Source organism: Oncorhynchus clarkii, chromosome 23 (assembly GCF_045791955.1).
Source record: "Oncorhynchus clarkii lewisi isolate Uvic-CL-2024 chromosome 23, UVic_Ocla_1.0, whole genome shotgun sequence".
Lineage (NCBI taxonomy): Eukaryota > Metazoa > Chordata > Actinopteri > Salmoniformes > Salmonidae > Oncorhynchus > Oncorhynchus clarkii.
The window spans coordinates 44,082,191-44,097,882 of NC_092169.1; the positions used below are offsets into that span (position 1 = coordinate 44,082,191).

Consider the following 15,692-nt stretch of genomic DNA (forward strand, 5'->3'; position numbering starts at 1 on the left):
TGAGGACCATACCAGGCCAAACACAAAAACACCACATAGAAAAAGGAACATAGACAACCCACCCAACTCACGCCCTGGCCATACTAAAACAAAGACATAACAAAAGAACTAAGGTCAGAACGTGACACTTCCGAATATACTCTTATAGACCTAGTAATATTTTACCTCAATAGCAGTCAATATTAATCGTCATCTTAATTCAGTCTCATCTGAAAGTTGTAAATTCTTGGTTATCTGCACAAACCCTGGCTCACAAGTTGAATCAGCAATACAAAATTGGGTTTAATTATTTATTTACTAAATACCTAACTAATCACACAGAATTACACATACACATAATTAAATGATAACTTGATTACAAATTACGTCATAAAGGAAAACTTCCCTAGCAAGCAAAACAGATATGACAGCTGGTTACACAAAAGAAAAGGGGCTGGGTTTGAGTGAAAAAGCGGGAAGACTGAGGAACAAAGGGCGAAGCTGTGCTATCGTAAATACAATATCTTATGCATTCTAAATTACCGCCCATTTGGAAAAGGAAAATGCAATAAATATTTACTCTGAGCTGCGCTTCGGTAGGTTGCTGGTAGATGGAAGGCCGTGTTGCCCAACAGAGTCCTTTGTCCTTTGAAGAATGTCTCTGCTGGTAAATTGAATACGTTGTAGTAATGTCATTGTGTGGTAGACGGGATACTCTGTCTGTTCCTTCCTAACCCTCGTTTGCAGCGGCTGTTGCTAACTCAACGGCTAGGAGGTATCACTTCTGTAGTGAATAAGAGTTCAAAGCTCATACCATTCGCAACCTGTCACGTTCTGACCATAGTTCTGTTATTTTATTCTTTGTATTAGTATGGTCAGGGTGTGAGTTGGGGTGGGCAGTCTGTTTGCTTTTCTATGTTGGGTTTTGAGTTCGGCCTAGTATTGTTCTCAATCAGAGGCAGCTGTCAATTGTTGTCCCTGATTGAGAATCATACTTAGGTAGCCTGAGTTTCACTTTTAAGTTGTGGGTGTTTGTTTCCGTGTGAGTGTTTGTTGCCACACGGTACTGTTTCGGTTTTTGTTCATGTTCACGTTTATTGTTTTGTATTTCATAGTGTTCAGTTTATGTCTTAAAATAAACGTTATGGACACTTACCACGCTGCGCATTGGTCCTCCGATCCTTCTCGCTACTCCTCCTCAGAAGAGGAGGAAGAATGCCGTTACACAACCAAAGCTCACGCTGATGTTGGCTTAGTTCTGTAGTTATTATCTGAAGCACTCTGACATCGGACCGTCGTCCTCAAGTCCTCGGAACAGGAGGTTATATTGTCGTCAAGGGCTTATATAGAAAGGGAGAGGAGGGCGTGTTTGAAAAGTTTTATAGCCCATGTCCCTTCACAGGGGCGGGCCACTGATTGAGCAGAGACCTATCTTATGAAAACCCAAAATCTCACATTTTAGAAGCTAAAATCACATTTCATCCCATCACGAATAATTTCATATTCAAATATTTAAATTGAACAACAATTCCATGTGAATCCGATAACTCTGAAGTGTAGACTTCCCACTGTATAGTTTGTCATCTTATCATTGATGAGAATGTCTCAGATGACAACCGAACTGACATCATATTCATTAAGTACCACCGCATATGTTCAATTGGTCAGATTACCAGAATATAGTTCATTTCCCCCCACCTTCTGATGTTCCCAGAATCTCTAAGTTAACCAAGGGTTTTGCAAATGTAACATCAGTAGGGTAGAGAGAGGAAAAAGGGGGAAAGAGGTATTTATGACTGTCATAAACCTATCCCTAGGGCAACGTCATGACATGCGTCATACCCAAAAAGACTCAAGGCTGTAATCGCTTCAACAAAGTACTGAGTAGAGGGTCTGAATACTTATGTAAATGTGATTTTTCAGTTTTTTTGTTGAAATACATTTGCAAAAAAATCTAAAACCTGTCTTTGCTTTGTCATTTGTCATGTGGTATTGTGTGGGTCCCTTGTCAAGTAATTAACAGCCTGGGCAATAACTGAACACAGCTGCTGCTTTCTGGGCTTTGTTTTGTTTCCAGGCTACAAGGTGCTATCTAGAACCTAAAATCCGGCCGTGATTGGGAGTCTCATAGGGCGGCGCACAATTGACCCAGCGTCGTCCGGATTTGGCCAGGGTAGGCAGTCATTGTAAATAAGAATTTGTTCTTAACAGACTTGCCTAGAATAGAGGTTAAATTAACAAACAAAAATGATTTACTCTGCATCATTCATCGTTACCTAACAAAACACATTTTCAAATGGTACCCTTTACGCATAAAATACGCATGACACATTGGCTTGTGGGTTGTAACACCCCTGTTGATACTGAATGTGATACCAAGCCACAATGTCAAATGCTTTGACAGCTTTGACATGATAAGTAGATTGGATGGGGAAAACTGATTTGTCATTCATATGAGATCTAAAGTGTTTGATGCAGTGCATCTCAACCAAAACCTTTTTTTTGCTGCAGTATAGAGAGGGAAGGTGTGCAGATTTATTGAACATGACCATGTTGAACTAATACTTTTTACAGATTTTGATAGATAATGGTTTATTTGAGTGCTTATAAAAACATTAATGATATGACAAAATTCAGAATTGAAGTATATTTAGAAAAACAACATTTTCTCATTAACATGCACATTTCTAAATTTGGCCTGAAACTATGAGTAATTTGATATACTGTCCATCTTAGATATTTTGAATCAAAATCACATACTCAGTTTCAAATTCACAACAATAATTTAGAAAGTACAGGCAAGTACATTCACCGTGGTAACATTACATTTTAAGACAATTCAGGGATATTGTCAAAGCACCTGTATTTGCAAAATTGTTAATACAGAAAAATGACACTTTTACAATAAAATGTTACATGATAGACTATTGTATGTCCCTGAAAAGCGACACAGGCATAATAAGACCATAATATACATCTGACAAAGCCTAATGGCATCCCTATCTACACATGCTTTTTAAAATCATTGAATGGATTGACCTAAAAAATGTATATAATATAGAAATATATCAAGCAAGTACATCGAGTTTGGAATGAACAGCCACACCCTAGACCTGGGTTCAAATACTATTTAAGGAATTTCAATTACTTTCACATTTATTTCAAAGTAAGTATTTTGATACTTGTTCTTTGGAAATACAAGTATTTTCTACTACTTCAAATATAAGTAGTTGATTTGGACACATTATTTGAAAATACTCAAATACACAGAAAATAAGTATTTAAAATATAAATACTTAATTAAGCATGCATTTGAACCCAGGCCTGCCACAATCCAATGGTTAGGACTTTGTCTCTGTAAACCTGCAAGCACTGTAATATATCAGCAGCATTATCATGTTGATGGCACATTCTGGATGTGGGCAAGTCATCTGCCAAGTTAAAAATGACAAAAAAAGTATTGAATACAATATCTGGATATAACTAAATGTAATCATTTTTTAAAATCCCTTTTCAGTTTTGATATTCTGCACTGCTACAGTAAAGGCAATATGTATTTATTTATTTTTATTTCACTTGTACTTATTCCCAATTGAGGCCAGGGTCTCATTCATAATAGTGCCCTGAGAACAAACAAATCACAAATCAACATAATTCAATAAAACAGCAAAAAATGAAAATATAAGACACAACGATACATTTCAACAACACAAATAAATCATTACAATCAACCAAACCACTCGCAAACCTCAGAGAATGTTCCACATCAGCGTTCTAAACTGCCCTGCTGGCAGGGATTCAAGATGTAATGAGGATTGTAAATTATTCCAAACATGAGCGGCATTAAAACTAAGGGCTAATTTACCTAGGTTGGTTGGCGTAATGTTTTGATAACCATGTAAATCTCTCTAGGACAATGTGTCTTTTAGCAATATATTTGCCTCTATTTACTCTCAGTATTTACTCTCATGCAAAACTACAAATCTCAGCAAGCTCCTGCAAGTCAACTTTAGCTGACACCTTTGCTAACAGGTATTATGTCAATTTAAAACTTGCACAAGACAGTTCACAGACTTGTCAATTTACAGAAATTTAGACAATTTATTAATTACAAAATGTAGCTAACATTAGATAGTTAATCTAGAGATGGTTACCTTTGCCTCAATTCGGCAGGCTCGTCCAGATCATCATGGCATTTGTAGTTTTTTTTAGGATAGCCACATTAGCAGCTAATTAGCATTTCACTTTTGGGGGGTAAAAATAACCGGAAAATATATTGATAAAAGTATCCTTGTCCTAGAGATTTACATGGTTATCAAAACGTCATGCCAGGGTGAGCCTACATGAAACACAGCTCTTATTTGAAGTGTTTCTAAAATACACCATGGGAAAAATGAATGGTGGAAAAACCATTGGTAACTTGACTTGACACCATTGTGCCCTGTCTGTGAACATTTGAACGAAAACCAAATTAAAGGAGACATAGACGCTATTAAAAAACAACTGACAATGCAATATTAAAACAAATGGGTGGAGATTAATCATAAACCCAAATTGACTTTGTGACTTTGTGTGTGAGATATATATATTATGTACAACCTACATAAAAGCAAGTGTTCGCTATGTGCACATGCAAGATCAGGGATATTGCCTCTGCGTATTGAAACAGGTAAGATCAGGGAAATTGCTTCTGTGTATTGAAACAGGTAAGATCAGGGAAATTGCCTGTGTATTGAAACAGGTTAGATCAGGGAAATTGCCTCTGTGTATTGAAATAGGTAAGATCAGAGATATTGCCTCTGCGTATTGAAACAGGTAAGATCAGGGAAATTGCCTCTGTGTATTGAAACAGGTAAGATCAGAGATATTGCCTCTGAGTATTGAAACAGGTAAGATCAGGGATATTGTCTCTGTGTATTGAAACAGGTAAGATCAGTGAAATTGTCTCTGTGTATTGAAACAGGTAAGATCAGGGATATTGTCTCTGCGTATTGAAACAGGTAAGATCAGTGATATTGTCTCTGCATATTGAAACAGGTAATATAAGGGATATTGTCTCTGTGTATTGAAACAGGTCGGTTTGTAGTTAAATGGAAGCGGAAACACTATGTAACTATTGTGACGTCGAAGAGAGAACTCAATTCATTTTATCCTCTATTGTCCTTTCTACCACGATATACGCTTTCAGAAATTCCACCAGATCTACCCTGGCATTATGTGGCTGAGCGATGAAGAGAAACTGAAATCGTTTTTTGTCTGTTGTGTATTTCTGTTTGCAGATTTTGTTTTATAAAGCTTGGAATAATAAAAAAAAGGGTGACAGAATGAAATTCAAAGTGCACATATGTATATAGATTGTGTATATCACTCACAATAGAAGGGCTTGTAAGTAAGCATTTCACAGTAAGGTGAACACCTGTTGAATTTGGTGCATGTGACAAATAAAATTAGATTTGATTTAAATCTTCTCTTTGTGCCAGACCGGGTTTAAATGCCATTTGCTGTATTTCTTTTGTAATTAATTTGTATTATTTTTTACAGCTCTAGGGTTGTTATTATTATTGCTTGAATAACCTTATTTACTATTATTCATTTTTCATTCTTTATGCAGTGCACACTGCACAGAACACTGGAAGAATTATCACTGAATAATCACTGTGAATCATTGTAATGTTTGTTTATGCGTCAGTAAATCCAGTAAGGGATGGGTTGCCAACTGGCGATTTGACACGGAAATACAATATAAATGATTAATTTGATAGTTCCCAAACCACTTGCACATCATATACACATATAATAAATAACAATTTAGTACAGAACATACAGTATATAAAAGCTGCTATACATACAGTAGATGTAAAGCAGATTGGTAGGCTACATCCATTTTCTGACTTTAAAATTAATAATATAAAGCCATTGACTCTGGAAGCAAACAATAATGTAATTGTAAACAAACAAACAGATCATTTTGATCTCATGGATGGTCAGTTCTTGCATCCATAGCTCTGTCTATCAATTTGACAGTGGTTACATTCCTCCAGTCCCATCTCTCAGCTGTTTACCAAAACAAGTGGTGGGGTGGCCGCCTTGTTTTTTTGAATCGCCACTTGACCCTTAAATAACAATCTTCTTGAATGAGTGTCTTGAAATAAGTGCTCTCAATCAAGAGTTTCTAATTGTGAATGATGTTGACCACAGAACATTATCCTATTACAGTATGTTCAATATACCAGTCTACAAAGATACTGTGCACATAATAGTTGATGTGTCTTCATTTCAGTGTTCTGCCTAATGTTCAACATTTTAATAATGCTACCTGACAGAAGGCTTTATGCGGAGTGTCATTCTGCATTCAAATACTCGTCAGGCTCTCCAGAAAGAAGCGACAGTACGATCGATGCTTGTGCTACGTTGCACTTCAGTATCTTGGCGCATCATGTGTCAGAGCTTTGTGTCAGAGCACTGTGGTTACCTGGGTGACTTCCGAGCTCATGTCATCATTAGGCTGGTAGCGTGAGTCCAAAGACAACATCTCCATACCTAGTCATACCTGTTGATTGGACCTCTCCACCCTGTTGGCGCTGGAGTGCTGATCGCGCTGGTGCTGCTGGTGGGGGCGGGTACGAGAAGAATTCTGCAGCTCCAGCACAGAGGGACTCAAGGGGATGCAGAACTCGCGGAAGCAGCGCTTGAAGTTCTCGTCCAGGAAGGCGTAGAGGACGGGATTCAGGCAGCTGTTGGTGTAGCCCAGAGCGATGCAGAAGTGCCAGGTGACGGACTGCAACAGGGAGTTGGGGATGTTGATTAGGGCTTTGATGATGACGTAGATGTGGATGGGCGTCCAGCAGATGATGAAGACGGCCACCACCACCAGGACCATGCGGGTGATGCGCCGCAGGTTGCGGTCCTTCTCCTTGGAGCCGGACAACATGCGCACGCTCTTCAGGCGCAAGATCATTAGCCCGTAGCATACGGTAATGATGAGGACCGGGATGATGAAGGCAAAGATGAAGACGCAGATTTTCAGGAGATTCTCCCAGTACCAGGATGGGTGGGGGAAGATCAAAGTGCAGTCGATGAATCCTGAACATGTGGAGATTGAGTACAAGACACAGTTGAAGGAACGTAGTACATGAGGAAACCAATAGCTTCACGGCAGTCTTTTTCACATTTAAACAGTTTTTCACAATTCCTGACATTTAATCCTAGTACAAATTCCCTGTCTTTAGGTCAGTTAGGATCACCACTTTATTTTAAGAATGTGAAATGTCAGAATAATAGTAGAGAGAATTATTTATTTCAGCTTTTATTTCTTTCATCACATTCCCAGTGGGTCAGAAGTTTACATACACTCAATTAGTATTTGGTAGCATGGCCTTTAAATTGTGTAACTTGGGTCAAACGTTTCAGGTAGTCTTCCACTAGCTTCCCACAATAAGTGGGGTAATTTTGGCCCATACCTCATGCCACAGCTGGTGTAACTGAGTCAGGTTTGTAGGCCTCCTTGCTCGCACAAGCTTTTCAAGTTCTGCCCACACATTTTCTATTGGATTGAGGTCAGGGCTTTGTGATGGCCACTCCAATACCTTGACCTTGTTGTCCTCAAGCCATTTTGCCACAACTTTGGAAGCATGCTTGGGGTCATTGTCCATTTGGAAGACCCATTTGCGACCAAGCTTTAACTTCCTGACTTATGTCTTGAGATGTTGCTTCAATATATCCACATAATTCTCCTTCCTCACAATGCCATCTATTTTGTGAAGTGCACCAGTCCCTCCTGAAGCAAAGCAGCACCACAACATGATGCTGCCACCCCCGTGCTTCACGGTTGGGATGGTGTTCTTCGGCTTGCAAGCCCCCTCCCTTTTTCCTCCAAACATAACAATGTTTATTATGGCCAAACAGTTCTATTTTTGTTTCATCAGAGCAGAGAACATTTCTCCAAAAAGTACAATCTTTATCCCCATGTGCAGTTGCAAACCGTAGTCTGGCTTTTTTATGGCGGTTTTGGAGCAGTGGCTTCTTCCTTGCTGAGCGTCCTTTCAGGTTATGTCGATATAGGACTCGTTTCACTGTGGATATAGATACTTTTGTACCTGTTTCCTCCAGCATCTTCACAAGGTCCTTTGCTGTTCTGGGATTGATTTGCACTTTTCGCACCAAAGTACGTTCATCTCTAGGAGACAGAACGCGTCGCCTTCCTGAGCGGTATGACGGCTGCGTGGTCCCATGGTTTTAATACTTGCGTACTATTGTTTGTACAGATAAACGTGGTACCTTCAGGCGTTGGGAAATTGTTCCCAAGGATGAACTAGACTTGTGGAGGTCCAGAATTTTTTTTCTGAGGTCTTGGCTGATTTATTTAGATTTTCCCATGATGTCAAGCAAAGTGGCACTGAGTTTGAAGGTAAGCCTTGGAATACATCCACAGGTACACCTCCAATTGACTCAAATGATTTCAATTAGCCTATCAGAAGATTCTAAAGCCATAACATTATTTTCTGGAATTTTCTAAGCTGTTTAAAGGCACAGTCAACTTAGTGTATGTAAACTTCTGACACACTGGAATTGTGATGCAGTGAATAATCTGTCTGTAAACAATTTTTGGAAAAATGACTTGTATCATGCACAAAGTAGATGTCTTAACCGACTTGCCAAAACTATAGTTTGTTAACAAGAAATTTGTGGAATGGTTGAAAAACGTTTTAATTACTCCAACCTAAGTGTATGTAAACTTCCGCCTTCAACTGTAGATAAAGCTACATAGGCCCCGAAGCATTGCTCATAATGTTAGCCATAATAGTCAGCTATTTGTTAAACAACCTTGTGCTGCCTGCTTCTATTCCCCAAGCTGACATCAGATAGAGTTCCTTCATGAGACTGCAAATAACACCCATTCTCCTCTAACCAATAAAAAGAGCTAAGATGGTTTTTACAGGCATTTTGAAAACCTAATTCAGGAGAAGCATCACAAATTTTTCTGACAAGTTTCCATCCCACTATTATACTGAAATGATGCATGAACTTTAAGACTATTATACATGGTGGAAGCTGCTAGTCTATGGTTATATTAGCCATCTATAAAGTCTACATGGTGGAAGCTGCTAGTCTATGGTTACAGTGCCTTGCGAAAGTATTCGGCCCCCTTGAACTTTGCGACCTTTTGCCACATTTCAGGCTTCAAACATAAAGATATAAAACTGTATTTTTTTGTGAAGAATCAACAACAAGTGGGACACAATCATGAAGTGGAACGACATTTATTGGATATTTCAAACTTTTTTAACAAATCAAAAACTGAAAAATTGGGCGTGCAAAATTATTCAGCCCCTTTACTTTCAGTGCAGCAAACTCTCTCCAGAAGTTCAGTGAGGATCTCTGAATGATCCAATGTTGACCTAAATGACTAATGATGATAAATACAATCCACCTGTGTGTAATCAAGTCTCCGTATAAATGCACCTGCACTGTGATAGTCTCAGAGGTCCGTTAAAAGCGCAGAGAGCATCATGAAGAACAAGGAACACACCAGGCAGGTCCGAGATACTGTTGTGAAGAAGTTTAAAGACGGATTTGGATACAAAAAGATTTCCCAAGCTTTAAACATCCCAAGGAGCACTGTGCAAGCGATAATATTGAAATGGAAGGAGTATCAGACCACTGCAAATCTACCAAGACCTGGCCGTCCCTCTAAACTTTCAGCTCATACAAGGAGAAGACTGATCAGAGATGCAGCCAAGAGGCCCATGATCACTCTGGATGAACTGCAGAGATCTACAGCTGAGGTGGGAGACTCTGTCCATAGGACAACAATCAGTCGTATATTGCACAAATCTGGACTTTATGGAAGAGTGGCAAGAAGAAAGCCATTTCTTAAAGATATCCATAAAAAGTGTTGTTTAAAGTTTGCCACAAGCCACCTGGGAGACACACCAAACATGTGGAAGAAGGTGCTCTGGTCAGATGAAACCAAAATTGAACTTTTTGGCAACAATGCAAAACGTTATGTTTGGCGTAAAAGCAACACAGCTGAACACACCATCCCCACTGTCAAACATGGTGGTGGCAGCATCATGGTTTGGGCCTGCTTTTCTTCAGCAGGGACAGGGAAGATGGTTAAAATTGATGGGAAGATGGTTTGGAGCCAAATACAGGACCATTCTGGAAGAAAAAGCAAAAGACCTGAGACTGGGACGGAGATTTGTCTTCCAACAAGACAATGATCCAAAACATAAAGCAAAATCTACAATGGAATGGTTCAAAAATAAACATATCCAGGTGTTAGAATGGCCAAGTCAAAGTCCAGACCTGAATCCAATCGAGAATCTGTGGAAAGAACTGAAAACTGCTGTTCACAAATGCTCTCCATCCAACCTCACTGAGCACGAGCTGTTTTGCAAGGAGGAATGGGAAAAAATGTCAGTCTCTCGATGTGCAAAATTGATAGAGACATACCCCAAGCGACTTACAGCTGTAATCGCAGCAAAAGGTGGCGCTACAAAGTATTAACTTAAGGGGGCTGAATAATTTTGCACGCCCAATTTTTCAGTTTTTGATTTGTTAAAAAAGTTTGAAATATCCAATAAATGTCGTTCCACTTCATGATTGTGTCCCACTTGTTGTTGATTCTTCACAAAAAAATACAGTTTTATATCTTTATGTTTGAAGCCTGAAATGTGGCAAAAGGTCGCAAAGTTCAAGGGGGCCGAATACTTTCGCAAGGCACTGTATATTAGCCATCTATAAAGACTACATGGTGGAAGCTGCTAGTCTATGGTTATATTAGTCATCTATAAAGTCTACATGGTGGAAGCTGCTAGTCTATGGTTATATTAGTCATCTATAAAGTCTACATGGTGGAAGCTGCTAGTCTATGGTTATATTAGCCATCTATAAATACTACAAGGTGGAAGCTGCTAGTCTATGGTTATATTAGTCATCTTTAAAGATGCACTATGTAGAAATCGCTCTGCAATTTCCTGGTTGCTAATTTCAGTTTATGTGACAAAACAAGCAAGTATAGTGTAGAGCCTCCATACTCAACTGGCGGATCGCGGACCAGAACCGAAACCAGAACGGGGTCAATACGGACCGCAGGTTCCAAAGAAACATTTTTGTATTTATTTATTTATTTTTTTGCATGTTTCGGACCCCTGGTATCATATAAACACACATAACTGACATTTCTATGTGAAGTTGGTTGGGTCACCCCAAAAGTTACATATTGCAGCTTTAAAGCATTATATTGATGAATAGAGTTGGAAACCAACATTAAGGCCAATTAGGGATCAACACTTACAAAACATGACTTAATATAGCCTCTGATTTGCAGTTTTAAATCCAGCATTATGTAAAAGTTAATGTCAGACGTAAACCTAAATAAAGGAACTGAAAGTGTTCTCATTATATGATAATAAAAAAAAGCTTCATAGCTAACATGGCACTTTCTCTCTATGACTTAGACCCAGACCATGTGTAGAACAGCAAAGTGATAATTTGCCGAATTCCATTCACTTCACAGAAATAAAATAAAGTGTAAAACATAATTGTTACTCTCTCGCTACTGTGGTGCACTCACTGACATTATAGATAGGCTGCCTACAATAGAGGATCAAAGAAAAACAGCATGGGGAAACGTACTGTCATACTTGCCATTATCAGTTACAGTAGTTAAGGCGGTGAACATGACAGGCAGACCGATGGCAGAGGACAGGATCCAGTTGCACACGTTGACAATCTTTGCGTTACGGGGCGTGCGGAAGTCTAAGGCCTTGACGGGGTGGCACACTGCAATGTAACGGTCAATACTCATGGTGGTCAATGTGAAGATACTGGTGAACATGTTGTAGTAGTCGATGGATATCACTATCTTGCACAGAATGTCTCCAAACGGCCAAGTCCCCATCAGGAAGTTGACACTCTGGAAGGGCAGTGTACTGGTGGCTAGTGCATCAGCCAAGGCCAGGTTGAAGATGTAGATATTTGTGGCGGTTTTCATTTTAGTGTATCTGGAAAGATAACATACAGAAAGAAAAATGGAGAGACCAAATTAGGGGATGCTTATCAGAAGACAAATAATCTGGACAGCAGCTTGTCTATCTCAAAACCATAAGCTCAGCAATGTCTTCTGTTCACCTTGCCGTTCATGGCAACGTCTTATCGCTGTGTCTCAGTTTCTCAGACAAATCATACCACCAAGAACAGGTTTACAAAATATTGGATTCATAAGGAATTTATATTACAAACAAACACACAGACAGATGGTGTATTGACATAGGGCTACATACATAACTGTTAATGAATTCTAATCCAATTTCTCTTTCTTACAGCGTCACCTATTGGGTAGCTCTCGAAAACCCTTCTAATTATCTGTGGGTTTTCAGAGGTTTGCGTCGCACACGGTTGACTGCGTGTCAACTACAATTCTTCGGACAGTGTGTTTTAACGTGTAGAAATGTCAAAAATCATTGCTTGCGAAATGGTTTTCGAAACATGCTGATATACCTTTTATATTTCATACAATGCATTTGGAAAGTACCCCTTCCCTTTTCCACATTTTGTTACGTGACAGCCTTAAAAATAGATCAAATACGTTTTTCCCTCATCAATCTACACACAATACCCTACAATGACAAAGCGAAAACAGGTTTTTTGAAACTTTAGCAAATATAACCAAATTTATCAAATAAAATAATCAATACCTTATTTACATAAGTATTCAGACCCTTTGCTATGAGACTCGAAATTGAGCTCAGGTGCATCGTGTTTCTACAACTTGATTGGAGTCCACCTGTGGCAAAAACCAAGCCATGAGGTTGAAGGAATTGTCCGTAGAGCTCAGAGACGGGATTGTACCGAGGTGAAGATCTGAGGAAGGGTAGCAAAACATTTCTGCAGCATTGAAGGTCCCCAAGAACAAGTTTGTAAGAAGTTTGGAACCACCCAAACTCTTCCTAGAGCTGGCCGCCTGGCCAAACTGAGCAATTGGGGTAGGGCCTTTTTCAGGGAGGTGACCAAGAACCCAATGGTCACTCTGACAGAGCTCCAGAGTTCTTCTGTGGAGATGGGAGAAGCTTCCAGAAGGACAACCATCTCTGAAGCACTCCACCAATCAGGCCTTCATGGTAGTGTGGCCAGACGGAAGCCACTCCTCAGTAAAAGGCACACGACAGCCCGCTTGGAGTGCGCCAAAACGCACCTAAAGCTTCTTGAGAAACAAGATTCTTTGTCTGATGAAACCAAGATTGAACTATTTGGCCTGAATGCCAAGAGTCACGTCTGGAGGAAACCTGCACAATCCCTACAGTGAAGCATGGTGGTGGTAGCATCATGCTGTGGGGATGTTTTTCAGCGGCAGGACGTGGGAGACTAGTCAGGATCTAGTCAGCGAAAGATGAACGGAGCAAAGTAAAGAGAGATCCTTGATGAAAACCTGCTCCAGAGCGCTCAGGACCTCAGACTGGGGAGAAGGTCACCTTCCAACAGGACAACAACCCTAAGCACACAGCCAAGACAACTCAAGAGTGGCTTTGGGACAAGTCTCTGAATGTCCATGAGTGGCCCAGCCAGAGCCCCGACTTGAACCAGATCAAACATCGCTGGAGATACCTGAAAATAGCTGTGCAGCAATACTCCCCATCCAACTTGACAGAGCTTGAGAGGATCTGCAGAGAAGAATGGGAGAAACTCCCCAAATACAGGTGTTCCAAGCTTGTAGAGTCATACCCAAGAAGACGTGAGGCTGTAATCGCTGCCAAATCTGATTCAACAAAGTACTGAGTAAAGTATCAGCAAGAAATACTTCAAATAAAAAATATACACTTACTGTAGCTGTTTTGCACAGATCCACAAGCAGTGTGTGCCTCCAGTTGACAAACTACACTTCCTCTCCAGTTAAGTTTACACACAGGTGTTGAGAATACTCTACGCTAGATAGCTAATTAGCACAGGTGGCTGCCTATGTCTTGCACCTGTCTTCCGTAAACAAGTGATGTAACGTGGAGATATGGCCTTGTAGGAACACTAACCCAATTAAGGTGTGTAGTAATTTCAAAATATATATATTATTATTATTTTGCGCTGATATGAATGATACGTTCCTTATGTTTCCAAAACCGTACCGCAAGCGATACGTTTTAACAGTCAGAACGATCCTAAGAAAACTCCCCCGGCCAGAAGATACTATCGTCAATAGGCGCTAAAGTTAAAGTACGTTATTGTTAAACAAACAGACAGTCATTGTAATGGAAATGGTATTTTTACTTGAACAAATATTTAACCAGCCTAAATCCTCTCATGACAGGCACTGTTCATCAAAATGATTAGCTCCAAATACATAAAGACAGTGTTGGGTGGATCATGAACGTCATTTCCACCCATTAGATACTACATTGATCTCTTACGTATCATATCAGAGCACTTATGATGCAGTTGGTCTTATTATCCCAATTATCCAGGGATACCATAAGTAGTGTCGTCCATTGTGTTTATTCAACGGAGCAGACTAGATCTTTTATCCGTATTAATAATTTCAATCAAAATCATAGTGTTCATTTGGAGATTATTGTGCGCCGTTACACAAAGAACGTATTGTTGCATAATGAAGTACTGTTCGCTTTTGTTGTTTCTTAATTTTCATTATTTCTCATTATGAGGCATCATTTGTAGGTTTAATTTTGTTACTTTCTAGGTTCAGCATATTCCTGTACACAAATAAAACTAAAAGGAAACCATTTTCACTTGTATAACTATTCTGCAATCATTTCTTTGTAGTAGTACAGAGAGTAAAGGTGTGTTTACATTGTGGAGATGCAGAATGACTACAAGGAACCGTCGCTTATATGTGAATTAGAGTTTCAGAGCAGTCTGACCCTGTGCCGGATGCCTTTCTAATCCAAATCGCCCGGGCAATCTTGTGGACCGACCTGCCAACATTTTACGTTTGCGTGTGCTGCGGATTACCATTAATGACATATTATATAAAAGTTATAAATTGAGTTTTGGATGCGTGGGGGGGGGGACTCAAGTGTGACGGAGCTTGAACTGTCGTTCCTGCGTCTCCGCAATTAATGGATAGTAATAACGTATTGCTGTTGAACTTCCCATAATGCCCAAAAAGAAAGAGTGGCATATCTTAAACAGATAGAATGGCTTGTGTATTTGGCTAATATAAACAATATTATATAACGCTTGAGAATAGCAAATACAATCCCATTATGCTCATCCACATCATTCTGATTGGTTTTTCATGAGAAAATGTATCATTCATTTCCAATGCCACATTAGCAGTCTGGGATTGTCTCATTTCTTCTCGTTTCCAAAACTCTTTATTATCTTCTAATGTCAATGAGATTTTCAGAACAGATAACAGCAAATCATATTTTTTATTTTGGAAAATCTCCCTGATCACACTGTTTAGATAGATTACTAAACTGTACCGTGGTCCTGATTAAAAAGAGGGATATCTAGTCAGTTGTACAACTGAATACCTTCCAACTGAAATGTGTCTTCTACATCCACGGATTTGATAAAGGGCTTCATTGACAAAACCCTGAAGTATCCCTTTAAGATACAAGGCATTTTCTGGATAAATACAATCTCAAATTGACCGCAGGTAGCCTAATGGTTAGAGAGGCTAGACAGCATTTTGAAATTCTGGGTCTGATGGGAAGAATCTGCCAGGAAGGGAATCCTGGATGCCATTGCCTGCTGTT

General features: G+C 39.5%; 1 protein-coding gene across 2 annotated transcripts in view; it reads right to left on the reverse strand.

Moving 5' to 3' along the window:
* Nucleotides 1–5,510: 5,510 nt before the first annotated feature.
* Nucleotides 5,511–15,692, reverse strand: part of LOC139381453 (delta-type opioid receptor-like) — a 28,702-nt gene continuing 18,520 nt past the window's right edge. The window contains exons 2-3 of one of the 2 annotated variants that reach the window (XM_071124994.1): nucleotides 11,632–11,987; nucleotides 5,511–7,062 (exon numbers count right to left, since the gene is read on the reverse strand). In XM_071124994.1, coding sequence (XP_070981095.1) covers nucleotides 6,524–7,062; nucleotides 11,632–11,987 — 895 coding nt within the window. In that variant the 3' untranslated portion in view covers nucleotides 5,511–6,523. Of the gene's footprint in view, nucleotides 7,063–11,619; nucleotides 11,988–15,692 lie in introns of both variants that reach the window. The other variant, XM_071124993.1, reaches the window with a different exon arrangement.